This window comes from Periplaneta americana, chromosome 16 (assembly GCF_040183065.1).
Source record: "Periplaneta americana isolate PAMFEO1 chromosome 16, P.americana_PAMFEO1_priV1, whole genome shotgun sequence".
Taxonomy (NCBI): Eukaryota; Metazoa; Arthropoda; class Insecta; order Blattodea; family Blattidae; genus Periplaneta; species Periplaneta americana.
In genome coordinates, this window is record NC_091132.1 from 180238246 (window position 1) to 180263779 (window position 25534).

The following is a 25534-nucleotide window of genomic DNA, read 5'->3' on the forward strand; positions in this document are numbered from 1 at the left end:
ATAATAATAATAATATAAATGATTTAACATTTTCTCCCTGCTGATTCACTCGCCTTCGAAAATGGATGTGCGATTCCATTCTTTTCCGCCAATTGAAATGCTAAACGGCGGAGGTCTTTTTGTGACAAACCAAACTAGCGTTCTTCCAAAAGAATGCAGTGTTCGGCGAGATCTTTCTGCAGATCGGATGGTAGATATTGCTTTCTTCCCAGCTTCGTCTTTACAACATCTGTGGGACTCTTCATCTCGTCTTTCACATATCGTTCTAGGGTAGTTTGAGGAACATTATAAATTCTCGCGGCTTTAAAACTTCCCATTTCCCCATTTCGTACTGCTTGCACTGCCATTTTCATCTGCTCTGGGTTCCATTTTTTTCCTTCCCGGCATCTAAAACAATGATGCGAACATTAATTCCGGTTATAAAAAACGCCACAGCAAAAAAACATGGTGGTTCCACATTATTTACCCGGCGAACAAAAAAATATTATAACACTTTATTTTTACCAATTATTTCACCAAAAATGTAATTTTCGTATCCGATGACCAAAAGATACCGAGATACAATATTTCAATTCAATTGAATGAACCGTTCGACAATTACCGCGCAGGATTACAGACACACAGACAGACGTCATTCTCGAAATGGTCATAAATCTTCTTAGGGAACTTCTAAATATATACAGTATATCCATAGTTTCCTTGATTTTCCGGACCGTTCACAATACGTTACGCATCGGGAAGAAATAGTGATCCTAATATGGGGAGCCCCATATTCGGCATAACATAACCTCCCCATATTAGGATCAGATTACCGTCCGTTTGTAAACACTTTTATTTCCCTTTTGTATAACATCTACAAATTAAATACCACATGGGATGAAAGCCCAACTAAAACTGATTAAATTATAATATTCACACAATTAATTGAACTTACCTTTCTTCAATAATGAGGAAATGTGTGAGAGCGTTGAAAAACTTCTGGCACATGCACAAACACAAAAAGCAGACTGGCGCGAAGAAGGTAACGCTACGGGTGTTGGAATTTACAACTACAACACTTTCAGAGATGTCTCTTAATGTACCATTTGTCGCCGTTAGGCTAAAGCACTTCCTTAACATACATTTCACACCTCCCCATACTAGGAACGCTCCCCATATTGGGCTCACTTCCTCTAGTATCTTTTCCTTTTCTGGTAACAACGTCATAGCATGAGCAAATCTTATGCTCTTTACTCTTCTTCCTATTACTATTTAAGATGAGATGATGTCACTTACCAGCAACGAGGGAAAAGGATGAACTTTTTATACAGGAAAACTCTGAAATTAACCTAAAATCCACAAATTTTTTAAACTCAAGCCCCCTGCCCCCAATATTAAATTAAATGCTGAAATGCCACACAATGTGTGCATATGCAAGTATCATTCGAACATGAATATTGGAAGAAAAGTTTTTTACATTCTCAGGTGGTTGTGAAATATATAAAGAAAAATGGAAAATAGTGTGTGTGAATGAAGATATCGATAGATCAACGGAACATTATAAAGTAATAATAAAGATCCTATCAGAATCTAAAATACTGAACAAAATACGAGACACATGCTTTTCAAGGAGATGTTAAGATAGTTAGTCTGTTTCTTGAGCTCAGCTATCATACATATTACAGGCCAATGTTAGCTGGAATATAGTAGACTTTCTTTAAAACCTGTTATTATATTTATGAAATTGGCATGTTGTAGCGGGATGCAGAATAATTATATAAAATATGTACAATTCTCCAATGTCTAAATAGTGTTTAATTATAGATTGTCATTGTTATATTTTCCTTTGATTGAGGTTCTCGCTGATATGTACATCTATTATCAGGCAGTACATCTCACTTGACGATATGTGTCAGAGGAAGGACAATTGTTTGCATCCATCTGAAGACTGATTAGAATAATTTGTAACTAATCGGCAGTGTACACAATGGAGGGGGAAAGTAACTGGCTACCCTGCCCCATTGTCTCCTGACGTAGTTGCCTCATAAGTGGTGTCTTTTATAATACTTGAGGTTTAGATCTGTCTTCGGACTGTTGATTAAGCAACCTTAACGGTAATATTCATCAAACTTTTTGTTGTTCATGCTGATAGTTTCGGTATTAATATACCCAAAGTACCTATTTTCAGCATTCGTGGCATGTTATTTTCAATCTGCAAACTTTGTGGAACTTATATGAAAGTGTAAGATTTGAAAATTACGTCTTGATTTCGTATAAAATAAATAACAAACAGAAATGCTTAAACAATTTTTTATGTCCCACCGCAAATGGTAACGAAATGCTTTTAAAAATGTTATGTGTTATTTAACGACGCTCGCAACTGCAGAGATATGCTTTTATGATAAATCATTACACAATATATAAATGAAATTTTTTAAATATCACTGCCTCTTAACCAACAAGGCCTAGTTTTGAAGATGAAACAGAAGAACCTTCAAAATGTTCACAAACAGAGGAGAACTTTTATATGTTTATATTTGCAAAGAAATAAAGGTCAGAATTTTCTCCCACCAGTAATAAAATTCGCTTCATACAATTACCACTAATAAATCAATATATATATATATATATATATATATATATATATATATATATATATATATATATATATATATTCATCACTTATGTCAAAGTTAAATACAGACTATAAGATTTAAATGAAACAATTTTGCTCTAACATTTAAATTTTTTAAATACTATTCATGCCAGATCAATTAAACTAATTCTGAGAAACTGTTCCACCCGAAATTATAAAATTTGTTTGAATTCAGGACGTCTCCTGCAGAAGTATGGCAAAAATTGTCATCACAAGACTATTTTCACACGTGATACAAATTTCACCAATGAATAGAGTTCCAGACGGGACGATGATAAAGTCTATGAGAGATTTATATGAGATTTATATAAGGGTATAAAAGAATTTAAGATCGGATATCAGGCAAGGGTAAACGTGATCAAGGATGAGAATGATGACTTGCTTGCAGACTATCATTCAATCCTGAACAGATGGTAAAATTATTTTGGGGAACTACTAAATGTACATAGGCCAAATAGAAATGAGTCAGACGAAATTCAAATACCAACTGTTGAGCCATTTATACCCGAAGTCACAGTTTCAGAACTCGAAATTGCGATAGATAATACGGATAAGTACAAGTCTCCAGGTATCGATCAAATTCCAGCAGAATTAATAGACGAGGGTGGAAGCTCATTATCTAGCGAAATTGATAAACTTGTACTTGCTATTTGGGAAAAGGATATTGTACCAGAACAATGGAAGGAGTCCATAATCGTACCTACTTTTAAGAAAGGGGAGCAAGACTAACTGTGGTAACTTTGGAGGAATATCACTTATGTTGACACCGTACAAAATTTTGTCCAATATTCTTTTGAGAAGATTAACTCCGTATATAGATGAAATTATTAGGGATCATCAGTGCGGTTTTAGGGGGAATAAATCGACTACTGATCAGATATTTTGTATTCGACAGATATTGGAGGCAAACGGGAGTATGAGTGTACAGTATATCAGTCATTCATGAATTTCAAAAAAGCATATGACTCGGTTACGAGTGACGTTTTATATAATATTCTTATTGAATTTGGTATTCCCAAGAAACTAGTTTAATTAAAATGTTTCTCAGTGAAACTTACCACAGGGACCGTATAGGGCTGTTTATATCTGATACTTTTCCAATTGAGTGCGGACTAAAGCAAGGAGATGCATAATCACCTTTACTTTTTAACTTTGCTCTAGGGTATTCCATTAGGAAAGTCCAGGATAACAGAGAGGGTTTGGAATTGAACGAGTTACATCAGCTGCTTGTCTCTGCAGATGACGTGAATATGTTAGGAGAAAATCGACAAACGATTAGGGAAAATACGGGAATTTTACTTGATGCAAGTAAAGAGATAGTTTTGGAAGTAAGTCCTGGAAAGACAAAGTATATGATTATGTCTCGTGACGAGAATATTGTACGAAATGGAAATATAAAAATTGGAGATTTATCCTTCGAAGAGGTAGAAAAATTCGAATATCTTGGAGCAACTAACAAATATAAATGACACTCGGGAGGAATTGAAACGCAGAATAAATATGGGAAATGCCTGTTATTATTCGGTTGAGAAGCTTTTGTCATCTAGTCTGCTGTCAAAAAATCTGACAGAATTTACAGAACAGTTATATTACCGGTTGTTTCTCTATGGTTGTGAAACTTGGACTCTCACTTTGAGTGAGGCACCGATATTAAGGGTGTTTGAGAATAAGATTCTTAGGAAAATATTTGGGGCTAAGAGGAATGAAGTTACAGGAGAATGGAGAAAATTACACAACGGAGAACTGCACGCATTGTATTCTTCACCTGACATAATCAGGAACATTAAATCCAGACGTTTGAGAAGGGCATGGCAGGTAGCACGTTCGTACGACTCCGGAAATGCATATATATTATTAATTGGGAGACCGGAGGGAAAGAGAACTTTGCGGAGGCCGACACGTAGATGGGAGGATAATATTAAAATGGATTTGAGGGAGGCGGGATATGATGATAGAGTGGATTAATCTTGCACAGCATAGGGATCGAAGCCTGGCTTATGTGAGGGGCAATGAACCTGCGGGTTCCTCAAAAGCTATTTGTAAGTAAGTAATTACATCAATATAATGGATTTCTAGTTTCCAAGGAGTTAACATATGAAGAATTTATATTGCTTTTCAATTTGTATTGTGATTTTTGTAATTTTTTATATTTCTATTTTTCTACTGATAGGTGGAAATAATTAGTTCAATAAAATTGTTAGCAACGCTTGGGTCCCTAAAGTTGGCAAGCCTACCGATAGAAGATCGATGACGCGATACCTAAACGACGTCATCTGCGATGACAGTACTTCAAAATATGAATTTAATCGAGTGTTACCGCAGCTTTCCTTTCTCTCACCCTACACCATTTCACTGCCCCTTCTTCCATACATACCTTGCTCTAGTTCTCTCTTTTCCATGTACTTACTTTATTCTAAAGATTACTTTATATTAAATAGGATATCTAAATTATGTTTAAATATGCAGGGATTCGATCCCAGAACCTTTCGTTTAATGAACCAATATCACAGCCATTATTCTACGAATTCGATCGTGAACAAACCCTTTAAAATTATGTTTACGCACAATAAATTAACATCAAATACAGTAGCGTGCAAATTAATCCGAACAGGATATATTTTAAGATTTTCTGTCATTGTTGGCCTCACAGCTACTCATACAGCTTTAATTTTCATCTGTAGTACGTGTAATTCCATTGTTGAAGGTCTGTCGTTATTATTTTTTTATAATATGTGATATTTTGCCTATCGTTTTGTACTTATAAGCATTTCAGTTGTATTGAAGACTTAGTACTGCAATCCTGTGTACATTCTGTCGTCTTCACAAATGGATACAACTCCACGAAAACGGTCTAAAATTATAACATTAGCAGAGCATTCTTCTATGACACAGAGGCAAATTGCTGCAGAATGTCACATCGGTTTGGCTACTGTTAATTCGATCATAAAACGATACAGGGAGACTGGATCCATCACGCCCCAGAAAAAAGGAAACTGTGGCCGGAAAAGGAAGACTTCACCTGCAGATGATCGTTTAATTGTCAGAAAAAGTAAATTAAATCCTAGACTAACTGCTGTCGACTTAACCCGCGAGTTAATGGCTACCACTGGGGCGAATATTCACGTCACAACACTGCGGCGTAGGCTTTCGGAAGCTGGACGAAGGGCTCGTAAGCCTATTAAGAAGCAACTACTAACCCTTGTTATGTGCAAAAAACGCTTAATGTGGGCAAAATTACATCAACACTGGACAGTGAATGACTGGAAGAATGTACTTTTTCCCGATGAACCTCATTTCGAGGTCCACGCCCACCGTGTTTCTTACGTACGGAAAGGATCCGAAAAAGTAACAGCAGCTCATCTCCAACAAGCACCCAAATACTCCCCTAAAGTAATGTTTTGGGGTTGTTTTACACATGAAGGGCCTGGAGCATTAATACCTATCAAGGGAATGATCAATTCTGACAAATATATTCACTTACTGGAAACCAGAATCGTACCCCAGCTGCAAAAATCATTTCCGGATGGCAGAGGAGTGTTCCAACAAGACCTGGCACCATGCCATACGTGTCGAAAAACTACAGAATTCTTCAACAAGAACAATATTCAGGTACTCCCCTGGCCACGCAACTCACCCGACACCATCCCCATTGAGAACTTGTGGTCAATTTGCAAAAGAAGAATGCAAAAAAATGGATTGTTCTACATAGGATTTCGCGATGAAGAAATGAAGAATATTTGTGGGAAATTAGTCGAATCCATGCCAAATCGTCTCAGAGCTGTTATTAGGAAGAAGGGAGGCCACATAGATTAATGAGGTATGTCTTAGATCCTTTTTTTTTTATCCCGTTTGAGCGTTTTTGCATAAGTAATTACGTTGTTCTGATTAATTTGCACGCTACTGTACTTCCAAATGTATAAACATATAACTTTATTATTACCGGTATATAGTAGAACTGAATTCATTAGTTTGCTATTATCTTTATTACAGTTAATATGCCAAATTGATCACTAAGTACTGTGCTTTCTAACAATTTATAATATATCTTGAGTATATACCTATATTGTTCTCACGTGGTAATTAACTAGGTTCCCCTTATTGACTAATTAATTAATACGAGAATAAGTGCAACATATTCCTAATGTACAATATTACAAAATCTAAGAAGTGACTTATATTTGGCTTAAGTTCATATTACATTCAGACATGGATGAACTTTAATAAGGAGGCAATTTATAGCAGAAATGTAAGTAGTGCCTAATGATATTTTATTATAGCACACGTTAAGTAAAGAGTGAAGCGATGCTTGGAAAGGTTATTGCTAGAAATTCTAATTGAAAACATCTGTACTGCAATAGCTGACAAGCTGAACATTTTCAAGTGTATTCGTAAATAAAAAGGGGAATTTGGATAAATGACAGATGTATTGTATGTGTATAACGTGTTTATTGATTATTACAACAAATTGAAAATAATCAACTGCATTTTTTTATCCTTACTAAGTATGTAAAAGAATTTATTGTATCACTAAGTAACAATTCTATGACAAAAAAAAATGGACATATAACCTAATACAAAATTTGCTAGGAAAAGTGAAGTTGTACTCTTAATGATTTAATGCCTAAAATTGAATTTTACGGAAACATTTTTTCCTCTAATTGTATGGGAAGAAAAAGTGACGTAATGAACTTTTCAATATATTTCAGGCATAAGACTAAACAATATCTGAGCACAAATTGCTTAGTAGACAGGTATACACACGACAACTAATATTATATAATACTATAAATAAAAATACTCAATTACTCACAGCAAGCATAACTCCTGTTGAGGATGTTGCTCTTCCTCAAACAGCAACAGCAATGATGCGGTACGTAGAAGAATAATCCACATTGTATTTGTGTATTAAATCTTCCAATTTTATATAAACAAATTTGCACATTATATTGAAGCCGATCCACGTGGAAACAGATAGCCTTTTGAGCTTATCTTTACACATGAAACACATTCCAAAATTATCACAACTGAAAGGCATTTACTGCCTTCCGCTTTTTTCTCCACATAGATCACTATTGTTAATGTAGTTTATCGTCTGATATCTTCTTCTGCCACCAACTCATCTCTGATTCACGATTCCTTCCAGTGTATCCATCACTAGCCAATTTCTTCTCAGCCAGTGACCCAACCAATTCCTTTCAATTTCAGTATCATTCTTTCTTCACTGCTCTTTCCAACACAGCTTATTTTTTTTATTTTGCGTGTCCATTTAACACGATCAATTTTCCTCCATACATATTTTTAATGCTTGTATCCGCTTTTCTTCACTTCGTAGTAATGTCCATGTTTCTGTTCCAAACAATCTCACACTCCATCCAAAGCACTTCATTAGTCTCTTACTTACTTCTCTTTCTAGAGGTCCACAAAAGCAGCTCCTTTTACGAACTAAAAGGTTCGTTGATCATTCCTATCCTCAATTTCATTTCCTAGCAACAGCTGATGTTAATGATTATAGTACACCCCAAGTATTTGAAGACGACCACTTGTTCTATTGCCTCATTTGGAATTCCTCTGACAATGGTTCTCGTCTTATTTGAATTTATGCTTATCCCATATTACTGTACACAACTGGCATTGAGATCCAATAGCATATAGATTAGTATTGTCTCCTCTGCTGCTAACAACGCCATATCATCAACAAATCTGATGTACTTTACTCTTCTTGCTGCAGTAAATCTTCCCACGTTCTGAAAACATTTCTTCACATACAGGTTAACCCACTACAAAATCTAACACTCATAATCCTTTAGGAATTGAATTCTGATGGTAATCTGGTCAGACACACGTAGCATAATTCTGAAAGTGATTTTATTGAATTTCTGAGTTAGTTAGACACAATGGATGATGAAGAAACATTCTTGCTACAAAATATACGAGAAAACAGATTTATGATGACAAGAGAGTGAAGTAAAGTTCAAGTTTCCTGCAAGTTTCTCGTTAATTACGAATGCTCATCTTTCATTATATATATATTTAAACAGTATTTTAGGTCTAGTTTTAGTTGTCGTTCCCGGTTTATTGTGAACAAAGCCGAACAGTTTAACTTACAGGGCAGAAACAAACACATTCCACAAACACCGCATTACCAAGTCATTTCTTCGGTATATTTGGAACCAAATTTAAAATAGCCTTCCTGATGAAACACGTTTCAGAGATCAGACACCAAAGGCACCTCACTTAAAGGTGTTCATTGCTTGTTAGGCTACCTAAGCGAAGAAACATTTCCTACAAAAAGCGTATTACAAAAGGTTATTACCAATAGACTTGAGCACATAATTAGTTAAACTACACCTACTACCGAAACACAATTGTCGTCACTCAAAACGAAGATACATTTGAACGGTTTCTCGGCTGTATGCTGCCCTTCATGGTTTCTTAGGATAGTCGAATCTGAAAAACACTAACCACGAATGTAATATTTGAAACACTTCTAGCCCGTGTGCTGCCTTTCATGGTTTCTTAGGACAATCGAATCTGAAAAACACCAACCACGAATTTAATTTTTGAAAGATTTCTCGCTCAGATGCCGGCGTTCATGGTTTCTTAGGATATTCGAATCTGATAGACATATCCCAAATACATCACATTTGAAAGGTTTCTCGCCTGTGTGCAGGCGAACATGAGCTTTCAAGTGATGGGAACGCGAGAATCACTTACCACAAACATCACATTTGAAAGGTTTATCGTCTGTGTGTATGCGTAAATGCACTTTCATGTTGCCGGAGCACCAGAAACACTTACCACAAACATCGAATTTGAAAGGTTTCTCGGCTGTGTGCAGAAGTTTATGGCTTATTAAGTCACTCGGTCGCAAGAAACCCCTGCAACACACATCACATTGAAAGGTTTCTCGCCTGTGTGAAGGCGTACGTGGGTTCTTAGATGACTAGACTGCGAAAAACACCTGCCACAGACATCGCATTTGAAAGGTTTCTCGCCTGTGTGAAGGCGTTCATGGCTCTTTAAGTCACCCAGTCGCGCGAAACACCTGTCACAGACATCGCATTTGTAAGGTTTCTCGCCAGTGTGAAGGCTTTCGTGGCTTCTTAGATGACCAAGCTGCGAAAAACACCTGCCACAGACATAGCATTTGAAAGGTTTCTCACCAGTGTGAAGGCGTTCATGACTCTTTAAGTCACCAGGTCGCGCGAAATACCTGCCACAGACATTGCATTTGAAAGGTTTGTCGCCTGTGTGAAGGCGTTCATGACTTTTTAAGTCACCCGGTCGTGTGAAAAACCTGCCACACACATCGCATTTGAAAGGTTTCTCGCCTGTGTGAAGGCGTTCGTGGCTTCTTAGATGAGCAGACTGCGAAAAACACCTGCCACAGACGTCGCATTTAAAAGGTTTCTCGCCTGTGTGAATGCGTTCATGACTTCTTAGATGATCGACCTGCAAAAAACACTTTCCACAAACGTCACATTTGAAAGGTTTCTGGTCTGTGTGAAGGCGTTCATGGCGTCTTAGATTACCACACTGCGAAAAACACCTGCCACAGACATCGCATTTGAAAGGTTTCTCGCCTTTGTGAAGGCGTTCGTGGTTTCTTAGATGACCAGACTGCGAAAAACACTTTCCACAAACATGGCATTTCAAAGGTTTCTTGCCTACGTCCGTGGACAAATGGTCGTTCAGTTTTTCCGCAGACGAGAAACATTTTTTAGACGATTCTAATTCCAATTGTTTCTCACCTTCACGAGTCCGCACAGCTTTTCCTGTGGAATCTGAACTCTTGGGAATCTCGTACACAGTTTCGTTCTCTTCAAGAGAAGAACTGTCCAATTCCGATGATACAGTCCTTTCAATCGTAGCTGCAATCCTGAAGTAAATGTACTATCAGTCTATGATATAGTCGCAGCAAATATACATTCAATTATAGAATATTAAAAAAAACAACCTATATCATGATAAGGAGCAATACGATTAAAGATACAAGCTTATAATTAATTCATGAGTAACAAAAGAAGTATCATAATATCTCAACTATTTGGATTTTACTTCTACAATAAACTTAATTTCGATTACACAACGTTAGTAAATGCCCAATTTCTTTTTGTAGCTCTTAGTATTGTGATATATATTACCTTTATAGTTTTTAATTTTATCAATTTAAAATTAGGAAAATTTGCAGTGGAACAATACCGATTCCATTTCGTTGCGCCATCAAAAGAAAATTTGAATTGGTATTATCTCTAACTTGCCATTTCTTGTTTTGCGTAAGTGAAATTAAAAACAAAGCTTTCAGAGCTCTGCAACAATATAATTTACAATTGTACAAAATTATAAGCATATAAAATAATTATTTTTTAACTTAAATGATAAGTATTCTAGTACTCAACGATATAACATCATTAATTGATTCAATCGAGAGAAATATTTGCTATATCTGTAGCAAATTTAAGACCTGAATACTCTATTGAATGCATTATGCCTGACAAGTAGCTTTCACCTCATACGCGGATGTTGTTATTTCAAGTTATTTATAAGATATAAACGGTTGCGCGTTTGGCAGCGAAACAGGGTGGCCCGGGTTCTAATCCCAATTGTCTGGCAGTATTGTATAGCTGTAACCAATTTTTTCTTCCACGAAACATACGAAACTTCGATTGACAGACAATAATTTATTTATCTTCAGTTTTATGGACTGCTACTGCTAACGCAATATTGCCTGACATAGAGAATATTATATCCAAAAATAATCGTTAAATATGAAGCGTCTGCAGCAGGTCCTTCAAGTGAGAAAAATGACTCTTGTGATATAAGAAAATGTGTTTCAACATTGTGAGTACACATTGCAATTGCAACAAACAAGCAATCAAGCAAAAGCTCAGGAAGTAACTAGTTTTCCTTGTGGTTTAGTTTGTACACTGACGTTCAAAGACATCTGACCTACGATTTTATGATAATGTAAGCGAATTCTTCACACAGAGGATAACTCAGAAGAAAAGACATGCAAAAAACAAACAAACTCTGAAACAGTATCCCTCGGTCTCAAAAGGTTCCACCGTTATTGGGGCGCTTATAAAGTGTCAGGGAAAATGAAGTAGTTCAAGCAGAAATTATTATCATAACTGACTATATCTGCGGTTTCACGCTACACCTGGTGTAGTTTTGCAATCAGTAGAGTGGGATGAAATATTGATTTGTATAATGCGGGTATTATTTGTCCAGTACGGTTTACAACACCGACTTTTATCGTCGCCATTTGTTCAAGGAAGTAATTACTACAGATGCCACACTTACATCAACAAATTATAGTTCAGTATAGATTAGTACGCTTAGGTATCTTTGTATTAACGTGCCAGTATATGGTTCACTGTTCCAATGTTTCGTCACACTATACAATTCAAGTACAATAAATTATATTTTTGCCTAGAAGAATATCCTATCTTATTTAACATAAGGTACTGTTAATTTGTAAACAAAAAGTCATAGAATATTAAATAGATATCAGAAATATTCCAATTTTTAAATAATGTTAATGGCTTATTTCTTTGTCTTTTGTAGAAGTTGTTATATAAATTCATTACACTTATTTTACTGGTGATTATTATTGTGCATGACGTATCTCAGGCATTAATAACCAGGGAAAGGATTTATATGTAAATACATATTTACTTATAAAGCTAATATAATTTATATTTTGCATTATCTTTATGTTTCACAATGTGTAGGGTTGAAAAATCCTACTTTTATTTTCCATATTTTTCCATATTTTAGAGTTTAGTACATATTTTCGTTAATTTCCATATATTTTCCATATTTCATATAAAACAGTCCATATTATATTAGGTTTAACAATAAAACAAAACAAAATTCCATTAACTTTTAAAAATACATTTCAACAATAGAGATTTAAACACATGTTCAGTAATCCCTTTAACATCAGAGTTATTTGAAAATTAGCAGTCCTATCAACAATGGGAAAGTAAGTTACAAAACTGTATTAATTTAATTTAAAATTTTTAACAGACTTCAGTTGTGCAGCTCAACAGTTAAATGCCAGTCAGAGTACACATAGGTTCAGTTTTGTAAATCATACTATAAAGACGGTAAATATGCCAAAAGTACGTCATTCAGTCAATTTAAAATCAAAACTAACAAGTTACATTTCAGAATTTAAAGAAGATGGTTTATCAACTGACAATAAAATATTATTTTGTAATTTGTGTCAGTGTGCAGTATCATCTACACAAAAGTTCCTGGTGCAACAACACATTACAACTAGTAAACATCAGGCCAACAAACAACTAAATTCCAAGCAGAGACAATTGTTTTTAACACAACCAACAACATCGAATGTAAGATCTGAGTTTAACATCGACCTGTGCCGTTCTCTCATCTCTGCTGATATTCCTCTCTACAAACTAAAGAATAAGGTCTTCAGGGAATTCCTTGAAAAATATACTCAACATACAATCCCGGATGAGTCAACACTTAGGAAGACGTATGCTCCATCCATCTACGATGAGACAATACAGAAGATAAGAGATGAAATTAAAGATAGTTCAATTTGGGTTTCCATTGATGAGACTCCCGACAAAGAAGGTAGACTTGTTGGTAATGTAGTTATCGGTTTGTTAAGTGAACAATATTCTTAACGAATTCTTTTACATTGTGATGTTCTAGAAAAGTGCAATAACAAAACTATAGTTAAACTGTTCAACGAAGCTATGGGTATCCTGTGGCCAAAGGGTATTATGTACGATAATGTGTTATTCTTTATTAGCGATGCTGCCCCTTATATGGTCAAAGCTGGACAAGCATTATCTGTTGTATATCCTAAATTGACTCATTTTACTTGTGTGGCGCATGCATTTCATCGTGTGGCAGAAGTGGTCAGAGACAATTTCCCTAAAGTAGATTTGTTGATTTCATCAGTGAAAAAAGTATTTCTCAAAGCTCCCAGTAGAGTTAACGTGTTGAAAGAAATGTACCCTGAAATTCCATTGCCACCAAAGCCAATTTTAACTAGATGGGGTACATGGCTAGAAGCAGTTGAATATTATGCCGAACATATAGACTCTATTAACAATGTTCTCCTTGCATTGGACTCTGAAGATGCAGTCTCAATTGATACTGCGAAAACAGTTACCTGTGACATAAGTGTGAAGAATGACTTAGCTCACATTCAGCATACATTTTCATGCATCATAAAAACGCTCAAAAGTCTCCAAAATAGGCACCTTTCACTATCTGAAAGTTTTGAAATTATAAATAGTACTGTGGAACAACTGAATCGTGGTAGAGGTAAAGTTGCAGATGCAGTAAGAGCTAAGGTGGACACTGTACTTTCAAAAAACCCTGGATATGAAGAACTACAAAAGGTTGTTGCTGTGATGAGTGGTGAATCAACAGTGAAGATTAACTTGGACTTATCCCCAGCAGACATTGTGAAATTGAATTATGTACCAGTTACTTCTTGTGACGTCGAACGCTCTTTTAGTCAGTATAAATCTATCCTCAGAGACAATAGAAGAAGATTCACTTTTCAGCACTTGAAAGAAATGTTTGTAACCTATTGTTATGGTAACAGACAATAAAAATTGTGTTTTGTTGAAACTACATTGGAAGATAAGGTACGTCCATTATATTTTTTGTTTAGTTTGATTAAAATGTACCAATATTTAACGTACATAGTCATTTTTTTATAATTTTAAGTCCATATTTAATTCCATATTTTGGTAAAAATCCATATTTAATTCCATATTTTGGTAAAAATAACTACATATATATTTACATATTTCATATATTTTTAGTCCATATAAATCCGTTCCCTGTTAATAACATAAACATCCGCGTGTGAACACTGAGTAGTCACACAGTTATATGCAGTCTGTTACGGAGAATCACGTGGCTATCCTGTAACTTCAAAATCATAAGTTGCTGTGCTGATTTCGTGACAGCACTGCTCTAAACTCACTATGTGTGAGAAATATTGGAGAGTAGGAGAGTTAATGGCTTTAGAGCTAAGAACTATGCATCAGTTAATAACAACACCAACATGTCTACCCACTAGAAGAGGAAACAGTGGCCAAATAGAAAGAAATCTTAAATTGGTGACACAACGTTGTTCAAGTACAATTATATGTATTATTGTAGTACGGTGTATATCTGGTGTTATGGAAGTGAAAGAATGATGACCTTAACTACACCAAAATGAACGAATGAATGAATCAATCAATAAATAAATAACAAAATAAATAAGTAAATAAATAAATATGTAAATAAATCAATTTATAATTAAATGAAGAAGGAAATAAATAAATAAATAAATGAGTAAGTAAATAAAAAAGTAAATAAATAAATAAGGCAATGAGTAAGTAAATAAATAAATCATTAAATATATTAGTAAATAAATAAGTAAATAAAAAAATTAAACAAATAAATAAGTAAATATGCAAGTAAATAAAGAAGTAATTAACAAGTAAATAAGTAAATAAATAAATATGTAAATAAATAAATAAGGACACAAGTAAATAAGTAAGCGAATAAATAAGAAAATAAATAAGGAAATAAGCTAGTAAATAAAGAAGTAATTAATAAGTAAATAAATGAATAATTTAATAAATAAATAAAAAATGAAATAAGTAAATAAGTAAGTAGATAAGTAAGTGACTAAATAAGTAAGTAAATAAGTACGTAAATAATAAGTAAATAAATAAATAAATAATCAATCAATCAATGAGTAAAAGACAAATAAATAAACAATTAAATAAAACTGGCAAATAAATGTTACACAGTTACTTTGCAACTGTGATTATCGCTTTGCAGAAGAATGCTTGGATTGGACACAAAGTAGTACCGTAGTACATAATTTTCTAGGGAAATATAAAAAATTCAATTGTAAAGAAACTGTAGATATTAAGTCGGAGAACTTCAAAACCTTGGGCAGGAATATGAGTGTAAAGGTCCACTACTTGCATGTCCATCTATATTACTTTCCTGAAAATCTACGCATTTTTAGTGAAGAACATGAAGAAATGTTTTAACCATACATTATGGTAACCAGATACCAAGGAAAGTGCGGTGTGAATGTGATGACTGATTATTGCTGGATGATTCTGGCAGACAGTTCTTCTGAAGCTGCTTCTGGTCAGTCAAGCTAACAGACACTTCAAACACAATGTAGTCTACTTGAAGACTCGCACGCCACACTCACCTTTCCGTCAAAACCTCGTTGTCCTCTGGTGTTACTTCCACTCTTGGGTCCTCATTCACTGCGTCCGAGTCAGTCTGCTCTTCCTAATACAGAGCAAAAAAAAAAAAAAGGTAGCACAATTTACATTAACAAAAGCGCATCGAATTTAGATATAACAGATCTGCAATTAAATTGTATCAGGCCTAATAGAATTTTAGCAAATGGAGGACAATTCTTGGGGAAATTTTTCGTGAGGCAATTCTTTTCGTTGTCGATCTGAGATTTTGAAAACTTTTAACATGTGACACAGAAAGAGTGTAATTTAAAATCCTGTAGCGCAGTCATATAATCTAAAGCTGTTTTCTTCAAGCAGGAGGGGAATTTTGACAGTTTAAGAAGGGAACAAGTACCGGTACTATAAAATACAAATAAATGAGATAAATGTATATGCATTAATATATAAAATAAAATATTTTAAATTTTATATGACTTATTTTTAGTCAACATACGAAGGAATGATAATATTCTAAATGGTGAAAAGGCGCAAAAGATGTCGATAACAGAATCAAAATACATATTATTCACAAACTGAACTAACACAACTTTTTTATTTTTATGTTTTTTTTTTTTTTTTTAAGTGTATGATAGAAATGCAAAATTTAATGAGAGAAAATTATTCCACTGCAATATGAGTGTCAAACACAGTATTATGAATGTTGTCTTAATTTTATATTTAGAAGATACGACAAGATAGAATATTACTACATGTTTTGATAAGATATCTAATCCAGGAAACATTTCTGTTTATAAAAACAAGTTAAATAAGATAGATTTTAAGGTTGGCATTTCACTAATCTGGCTATCCTAGATGCGCATCTGTCATTCTCTTCTCTGTTGCTTGCACACCCACACTTTGTTCACTGAATGTTGACTTGTGCCATATTTGAGATTGTGTCGCACACCAATTGATCACTTGAGTATGCACAGCCACGCTGGTAGATAATGGCTGTTATAGAGTAACTATTTAATAACTATTTAATCACATATAATACAAGAAATTTTCTATAAACGAATAATTCAATAATTTCTAGTCACGAATTTGGTGGATTTTGTAAGAGGTGTACAACAATTTAACAACTGCAATGGTTATCCAGTGTCTCAGTGAAGTGAAGGTGATAATGCCAGCAAAATGAGTCTACGGTTCAGTGCCAAAGGTTAACCAGCATTTTCTCTCAATGGGTTAAGGGGTAATACCTGAAAAAACTTCAAACAAGTAACTTGTCCCAACCTGTATCTGGACACCGATTTGCTAGTCTCACGATCAGACATGTTACTTGTAACTCCACACTTTTGAACGAAATTGGTACAATCCCCATTTTTCTGACAATGTCTAATACTAAGTCATTGTGTGACCACAAATTTTTACATTACCGGGTATATAATGATTCGGTTGAGATCCCTTTCTATAGTACATGCATGATTGTTACATTTTCTTCCAGTTTTGCTGCATAAATTCTGCCAGGGAAAATCATTAAGTATACAATTATACTAAAGCTCCAGTACACAAAGATCCATTTGCTAAGACAATACTGAATATTATATCGTAGAGAAAAAAAATTAGTTACAAAATTCGTTGAACAATTATGTGAACATCATAAATTTCCCGAGAATTTCAACTAAGTTGTAGTCTAGTCATAAGAAGTAAAGGAAATTCAAATACAATGTTTAGTTCTAGTAATTTAAAAATTGGCAAAATAAGGTTTCTAATTTTACGTTTCTCTACCTGTACTAAAATTAAATACAGTTCACTGACAGATTAATAAATAAAATATACAACAGTATCATGTATGCTGTAACAGCATGTATATATCACAACATTTGCGAAATTTAGAACCTATTCTGCAATCCACTCAAAATAAATTATAAGTCGTAAAAAAAAAATTCAAAATATTTTCTCTTTATGCGTGAGATAATATTCTACATAAGATACATTGCAAATACGTAAATACTTATAAACAAAACGTGAAAAAAATGAAATCTCGAGATAATGTATGTACATACATCTAAAACAAAATCTAATATTTGTAAACGGTAAAATGTAATAGGAATTTTGCACAAAGACACAGATAAGACAAACAGAAGCATTGTCCTCAAATGCACTGGGAGGAATGTGTAGCTTGGAAACGATTAAGAATATGCATACCAGCAATTCCGTTTTCAAATCTAAAATAAAACGAGATAACACTCCAGAATTAGTTCCCTACAACATGAATATCTTGTAACACTAAATAGTGGTAAGTGTTTTTCTGTCTCTATCATAAAGTAAAATGCACTGCAAACACTGTTCTAAAGAGGTAGTATCTGTAACAATCAAAATAAAGATAAACACCGGAAGTAGAACACAGTGCATTCCTTGTGCTGCACTCACCTCTTGTTCAAGTTTCAGCATAGGGAACGAAGTTGGCAAGAGATCTTTCTCACATTTTATCTCTGATAAGAGATCAGAGCTCTGGTCCTCATATTCCTCTCTTATGCCAGTCACGTGATGATCCAAGAAATTTCGTTCCTGCAGTTAAAACAGATGTCTTAAAAGAGCAATTGATTTCAGGGTGTTAGAAGATGACTTTTAACTTTGCAAGTTGCTCTCTATGTGACGGTATGGCACAGAATAATTATAACTCGCAGCATGTGCTTTACATTATGATGAATAAGCCCAGGTTTTATATGCAGATGCATATTTTGATGCAAAAACACGTTATATATGTCACTAACGTCTGTGACGATGAATACGCAAAGTTAACTGTGCATAATTTCTTTAATATTTTGGCCATTACTGCATATAATATAGGCTACTACTGTGCATTATATTGTAGCAATTTCAACATTGTATAGATTAACAACAATACTTGCGTAGTTGTGTAAAAAAACAATAAGAGTCTGGATTCTTCTGGTGTCAGCACATAATATTTTTTGTTCGACTGTACTCGAAGGCTATAAATCCCTTGTGTATGAAGGGAAGCTATTGAAAAACCACCACTGCTTGCTTTTGTTTCATTGAACAACTGCACAAAAGAAAATATTCCCAAACATCGCTACCTTACTGACTCTAACATCTCAACCCCCCTTTTCTATGATTGGCTTATCAATTGAAACCGAAAAATGATTTTGAGACTTAGACAAACAAAGAGGGAAAAATGAATTCGTTTCCTTAAGCATAATATCAAAAATCTACACTGCGGGAATCTGTAGTTTAGCAAAGATTAAGAATAAGGTATAACCTGTAACTTCGTTTTTAAATTTGAAATATAAAACCAGATAAAAGTTCAACATTAGGCTTTGCTACAACATGACAAATAAAAAATATATTGTCATCAAATTTCTTCTAGCTCTATCACACACTAACAAGCACTGATAGTAATATTATAAAGAAATAGTGTCTGTGATAACCAAAAATACAAAATAAGTACTGGAAGAACACAAATTGCATTCATTGCGCTCCACTCACCTCTGGTTCACGTTTCACCATGGGCAGCGAAATTGGCATCGGATCTTTATCAATTTTCACCTCATTTGTAAGAGCATATCCCTGGTCCACATATTCTTCAAAGTAATAAGACATCTTTGCGTTGGCTTACGTATAACAGTCGTTTAATTGTTGCACGTTCTACCCTAATTCATCGTAACAAACGAGTTATAAAATTGTTACTCGTTGATCGTATCGATACAAGGTTGTCAGGGCCGACTAGATACTTAACGAAGTTTTTTCAGACGGACGTGTTCAGGCAGACTATCGAGGTTCTGAATGGCTGTAAATTCATGTTTTATTCCTCTTTGTAAATATTTAAGATCCAAGAATCAGTCTCTTTTTTCCATACCGATAGGGTTATTTTACGACGACGCTGTACCAACATCTAGGTTATTTAGCGCCTTAATGATATGAAGGTGATAATCCCGGTGAAATGAGTCCGGGGTCATTTCTGACCGTTACCCCACAGGTATGGACTCCCTCGTGCATATCCTATAGTATCTTTTCCTCTTCTGGTAACAACGTCATAGCATGAGCAAATCTTATGCTCTTTACTCTTCTTCCTATTACTATTTAGGATGAGATGATGTCACTTACCAGCAACCAGGGAAAATGATGAACTTTTTATACAGGAATACCCTGAAATTAACGTAAAATCTACAAATTTTTTAAACTCAAGCCCCCTCCTCCCAATATTAAATTAAATGCTGAAATGCCACACAATGTATGCATATGCAAGTATCATTTTTTTTAATTGGGTTATATTACGACGCTGTATCAACATCTAGGACAAGTATCATTCGAACATGAATATTGGAAGAAATGTTTTTTTTTTTTTTTTAACATTCTCAGGTGGTTGTGAAATATATAAAGAAAAACGGAAAATAGCGTGTGTGGATGAAGATATCGAAAGATCAACGGAACATTATAAAGTAATAATAAAGATCCTATCAGAATCTAAAATACTGAACGAAATACGAGACACATGCTTTTCAAGGAGATATTAAGATAGTTAGATCTGTTTCTTGAGCTCAGCTGTCATACATATAACAGGCCAATGTTAGCTGGAATACAGTAGACTTTCTTTAATACTTGTTATTATATTTGTGATGTTGGTATGCTGTAGCCGGATGCAGAATAATTATATAAAAATATGTACATTTCTCTCAATGTCTAAATAGATTGTCATTGTTATATTTTCCTTTGATTGTGGTTCTGGCTGATATGTACATCTATTATCAGGCAATACATCTCACTTGACGATGTCAGAGGAAGAACAATTGTTTGCATCCATTTGAAGACTGATTGGAATCATATGTAACTAATCGGCAGTGTATACAATGGAGGGGGAAAGGAACTGGCTACCCTGCCCCATTGTCTCCTGACGTAGTTGCCTCATAAGTGGTGTCTTTTTATAATACTTGAGGTTTAGAGCTGTCTTCGGACAGTTGATTAAGCAACATTAACGGTAATATTCATAAAACTTTTTGTTGTTCATGCTGATAGTTTCGGTATTAATATACCTAAAGTACCTATTTTCAGCATTCGTGGCATGTTATTTTCAATCTGCAACCTTTGTGGAACTTATTTGAAACTGTAAGATTTTAAAATTACGTCTTGATTTCGTGATAAAATAAATAACAAACAGAAATGCTTAAAAATTTTTTTATGTCCCACCGCTAATGGTAACGAAATGCTTTCATGATAAATCATTACACAATATATAAATGCAATTTTTTAAATATGACTGCTTCTTAAGGAAGAAGGTCTAGTTTTGAAGATGAAACAGAAGAACCTTAAAAATGTTCACAAACAGAGCAGAACTTTTATATGTTTAGATTTGCAAAGAATTAAAGGTCAGAAGTTTCTCCCACCAGTAATAAAATTCGCTTCATATAATTACCACTAATTAATCAATATATATATATATATATATATATGTATAATACACAGGGTGTAACAAAAGTTTCTGGTACCGTGAAAGTTTTACTTTTTTTCAAATATATCATGGTAAATATCACATTTTCAGCCAAATTAATAATTAAGGATTGCATCACACCACAATCAAGTAGTACCAACTCCTACACCATAAAATTTGGTCATGGTTCCTGAGAGAATGGAAATTAACAAGAGAATAATTTTAACATACTGTTTACACTCTGTATATGTATATATATATATATATATATATATATATATATATATGTATATATATATATGTATATATATATATATATATATATATATATATATATATATATATATATAAAGGTAAAGGTATCCCCGTAACATGACATGAAGGCACTTGGGGGGCATGGAGGTAGAGCCCCATGCTTTCCATGACCTCGGCACTAGAATGAGGTGTGGTCGGCACCACGCTCTGACCGCCTTTTACTTCCGGGAAAGATCCGGTACTCAATTTTATAGGAGGCTGAGTGAACCTCGGGGCCGTTCTGAAAGTTTGGCAACGAGAAAAAATCCTGTCACCACCTGGGAGGGATCGAACCCCGGACCTTTCAGTCCGTAGCCAGCTGCTCTACCAACTGAGCTACCCGGCCGCCCATATATATAAATATATATATATTTTTTTTTTCATCACTTATGTGACAGTTAAATAGAGACTATAAGATTTGAATGAAACAGTTATGCTCTAACGTTTAAATTTTTTAAAGATAATTCATGCCAGATCAATTAAACTAATTCTGAGAAACTGTTCCGCCCGAAATTATGAAAATTGTTTGAATTCAGGATAACTTCTGCAGAAGTATGGCATGAATCGTCACCACAGATGAAATGAGTTTCACCAATGAATAGAGTTCCAGTCGGGACGATGATAAGCTCTATGAGACGATGGTTATTTGAGAACAAAAATTCGCTCCAGCGCCGAGAATCGAACCCGGTTCCCTTGTTCAAAGTACCAATTGCTCTAACCACTGAGCTACGCCGAAGCTCAATCCACAACGCCGAATTAAATCGCCCTACACTAGTGTTTTTCACTTTGTAGCATGACTTCAAGTTCGACATATATGGTGACATTTAAATTAAGTCGAGTGAAATTATACAAGGAGCGCAATCAACTAAGTCAGTTGATGATCGGGATTCCACAGTAATATGCACTGTTGGGCGAAGAATCTACGTAAAGATTAATTTTTGGTACTACAGAATAAATGTTTTGATAAAAAAAAGTAATCTTTACGTAGGTTCTTCGTCCATTACGGTAGAATCCTGACCACAAAATCACTCAATTGTATAGTGGTAGTTGAATAACTATATATGTCAACATATATGTCGAACTTGGAGTTAGGCCACAAAGGGAAACCCACTGGATGAGAAAGGATTCCATCCGGTGGTGTGGACTGAATATACGACGAGAAGTACTTATTACTAATTACTTATGCAAAAACACTCAAACGGGATAATAAAAGGATCTAAGACATACCTCTAAGACATTCATACATAGATTACTAATCTATGTGGCCTCCCTTGTTCCTAATAACAGCTCTGAGACAATTTGGCATGGATTCCACTAAGTTCCCACAAATATTCTTCATTTCTTCATTGCGACACTATACACCAATGAGGGCAGAAATCATCTTCTCCTATGTAGAACAATCCATTTTTTGCATATTTCTTTTGCAAATTGACCACAAGTTCTCAATGGGATTGATGTCGGATGACTTCCTGGTCAGGGGAGTACTTGAATATTCTTCTTGTTGAAGAATTCTGTAGTTTTTCGACACGTATGGCATGGTGCCAGGTCTTGTTGGAACACACCTCTGCCATCCGGGAATGATTTTTGCAGCTGGGGTAAGATTCTGGTTTCCAATAAGTGAATATATTTGATAGAATCATCATTCCCTTGATATTTATTAATGCTCCAGGCCCTTCATGTGTAAAATAACGCCAAGACATCATTTTAGGGTGGGTATTTGGGTGCTTGTTGGAGATGAGCTGCTGTTACTTTTTCTGATCCTTTCCGTACATAAGAAACACGGTGGCCGTGGTCCTCGAAATGAGACTCATCGAAAAAAAGTACATTCTTCCAGTCATTCACTGTCCAGTGTTGATGTAATTTTGCCCACATTAAGCGTTCTTTGCACATAACAGGGGTTAGCAGTTGCTTCTTAATAGGCTTACGAGCCCTTCTTCCAGCTTCCAAAAGCCTACGCCGCACTGTTGTGACGTGAATATTCGCCCCAGCCATTAACTCGCGGGTTAAGTCGACAGCAGTTAGTCTAAGATTTAATTTACTTTTCCTGACAATTAAACGATCATCTGCAGGTGAAGTCTTCCTTTTCCGGCCACAGTTTCCTTTTTTCTGGGGTGTGATGGATCCAGTCTCCCTGTATCGTTTTATGATCGAATTAACAGTAGCCAAACCGATGTGACATTCTGCAGCAATTTGCCTCTGTGTCATAGAAGAATGCTCTGCTAATGTTATAATTTTAGACCGTTTTCGTGGAGTTGTATCCATTTGTGAAGACGACAGAATGTACACAGTAGTGCAATATTAAGTCTTCAACACAACTGAAAAGCTTATAAGTACACAACGACAGGCAAAATGTCACATATTATAAAAAAAATAATGACAGACCTTCAACAATGGAATTACACGTACTACAGTTGTCAATTAAAGCGGTATGAGGAGCTGTGAGGCCAACAATGACAGAAAATGTAAAAATATGTCGTGTTCGGATTAATTTGCACGCTACTGTATTTTAGAGCTGGGATTTCCTCCCAAACATATGTTTCTGCTAGACCTTGAATGCGCATGAGATCTATAATTAGGCCGCAAATTGGAACTTCTCTAGTAGAATTACAAAGAGGCTTTCCATCAACAAATTTGATGTTTTTTAGATAATGGATACATTCTCAATGAAATTACATGCAGATACTTTGTTCATATTATTAATTGGAGACTTCGTTCCCTTGCCCATAGGATGACATGAATTCAGTATATCAAATGCTGTGTCTATAATCTTTATAAATTTTACAGTGCAATCAGAATCACTGAATTCTTTGAGTCCTATACCCTTACAAAATAATACTGCATTGGCTACTGAATTACTAAGTGTCTCTGCAGCCAAAGAAACTTTCATCTTTTGTGCTTCCCACTGCAAATGTTGATTTCTTATTTTATTTGCAGCATGCTCCTTCATGAATACAAGGCTGACAACATAAGCAAAGGGTCATTAATTAATTTAGTGTTCTAAACTAGGGCAGGTATTCCATTGCAAAACAAAGTTTCACCAATCTTTCCCATATACTGCCCACCATATTCTCTCTTCATATGATCCGTACATCTTAATGTCGTCTATCACCTGATATATTCTTCTGCCCCGATCTCTACTCCATTCACCATTCCTTCCAGTACTTCCCCGAGTAGCCAGTTTCTTCTCAGCGAGTGACCAAACCATTTTCTTTCCCCTTCTTCTAGTGTTCCCAGACATATTGCAAAAAAATACGGGACACTTATCAGTTATCACTGAGAAGTTTAGTATGCCCACCCATCCAATATGCCAATCTTTCAAAGTGAAGTTTACTACACAAACACTTTCTTAAGTAAGGCTAAGTACAGAAATAGTAAACAAAATTGTTTAGGAGCAAATCTCCATTTACTTTAAGCTTCTTTATATAAGTTGCCTTCAAATTTCTTTTACTAAGTTATTACAGAAATAGCTACAAAGCTAGAATGCAATCATTAAGTGTGATGTTTGTAATTTGTAATATAGAATAGACATTGTAACTTTTGATTTTTTTCTCAGATTAGAACTCTAAAATAAGCGAAGGAAAGCTGCCCCGGAGACTTTTCTTGGGACAATGGGACGCATTAGCGAAAAACGGAACGATCCCTTTTTCTACGGGACGTCTGGAAACCTTTCCTTTCTCATCCATTTCTGTTACATTCTTTTTTTCACCCACTCTTTCCAACACAGCTTCACTTCTTATTTTGTATGTCCACTTCACACGTTCCATTCTTCTCCATATCCTTAATTCAAATGCTTCTATTCGCTTCGTAGTTATGTCCATGTTTCTGCCCAATAAAATGCCAAATTGCATACAAAGCGCTTCACTAGTCTCGTCCTTAGTTCTTTTTCCAGAGTTCCACAAAAGGTGCTCTTTTTTTCTATTAAAAGAATCCTTGACAGTTGCTTTCCTCAATTTGAATTAC

At 34.9% G+C, this 25534-nt stretch overlaps 1 protein-coding gene across 2 annotated transcripts; it reads right to left on the reverse strand.

The window, feature by feature from the left end:
• Positions 1-19: 19 nt before the first annotated feature.
• On the reverse strand, positions 20-19562 carry LOC138692128 (zinc finger protein 235-like). 2 transcript variants are annotated; one of them, XM_069815107.1, is made up of 4 exons: positions 19342-19562; positions 18265-18402; positions 15858-15940; positions 20-387 (listed from the first exon to the last, which is right to left on the reverse strand). In XM_069815107.1, exons 1-4 carry the CDS (start codon positions 19453-19455, stop codon positions 135-137), a joined length of 588 nt encoding a protein of 195 aa, XP_069671208.1. In that variant the 5' UTR covers positions 19456-19562; the 3' UTR covers positions 20-134. The 2 variants fall into 2 exon arrangements, with proteins under 2 accessions (XP_069671208.1, XP_069671207.1); XM_069815106.1 differs by lacking the exon at positions 20-387 and adding an exon at positions 6624-10514.
• Between the last annotated feature and the right edge of the window lie 5972 nt (positions 19563-25534).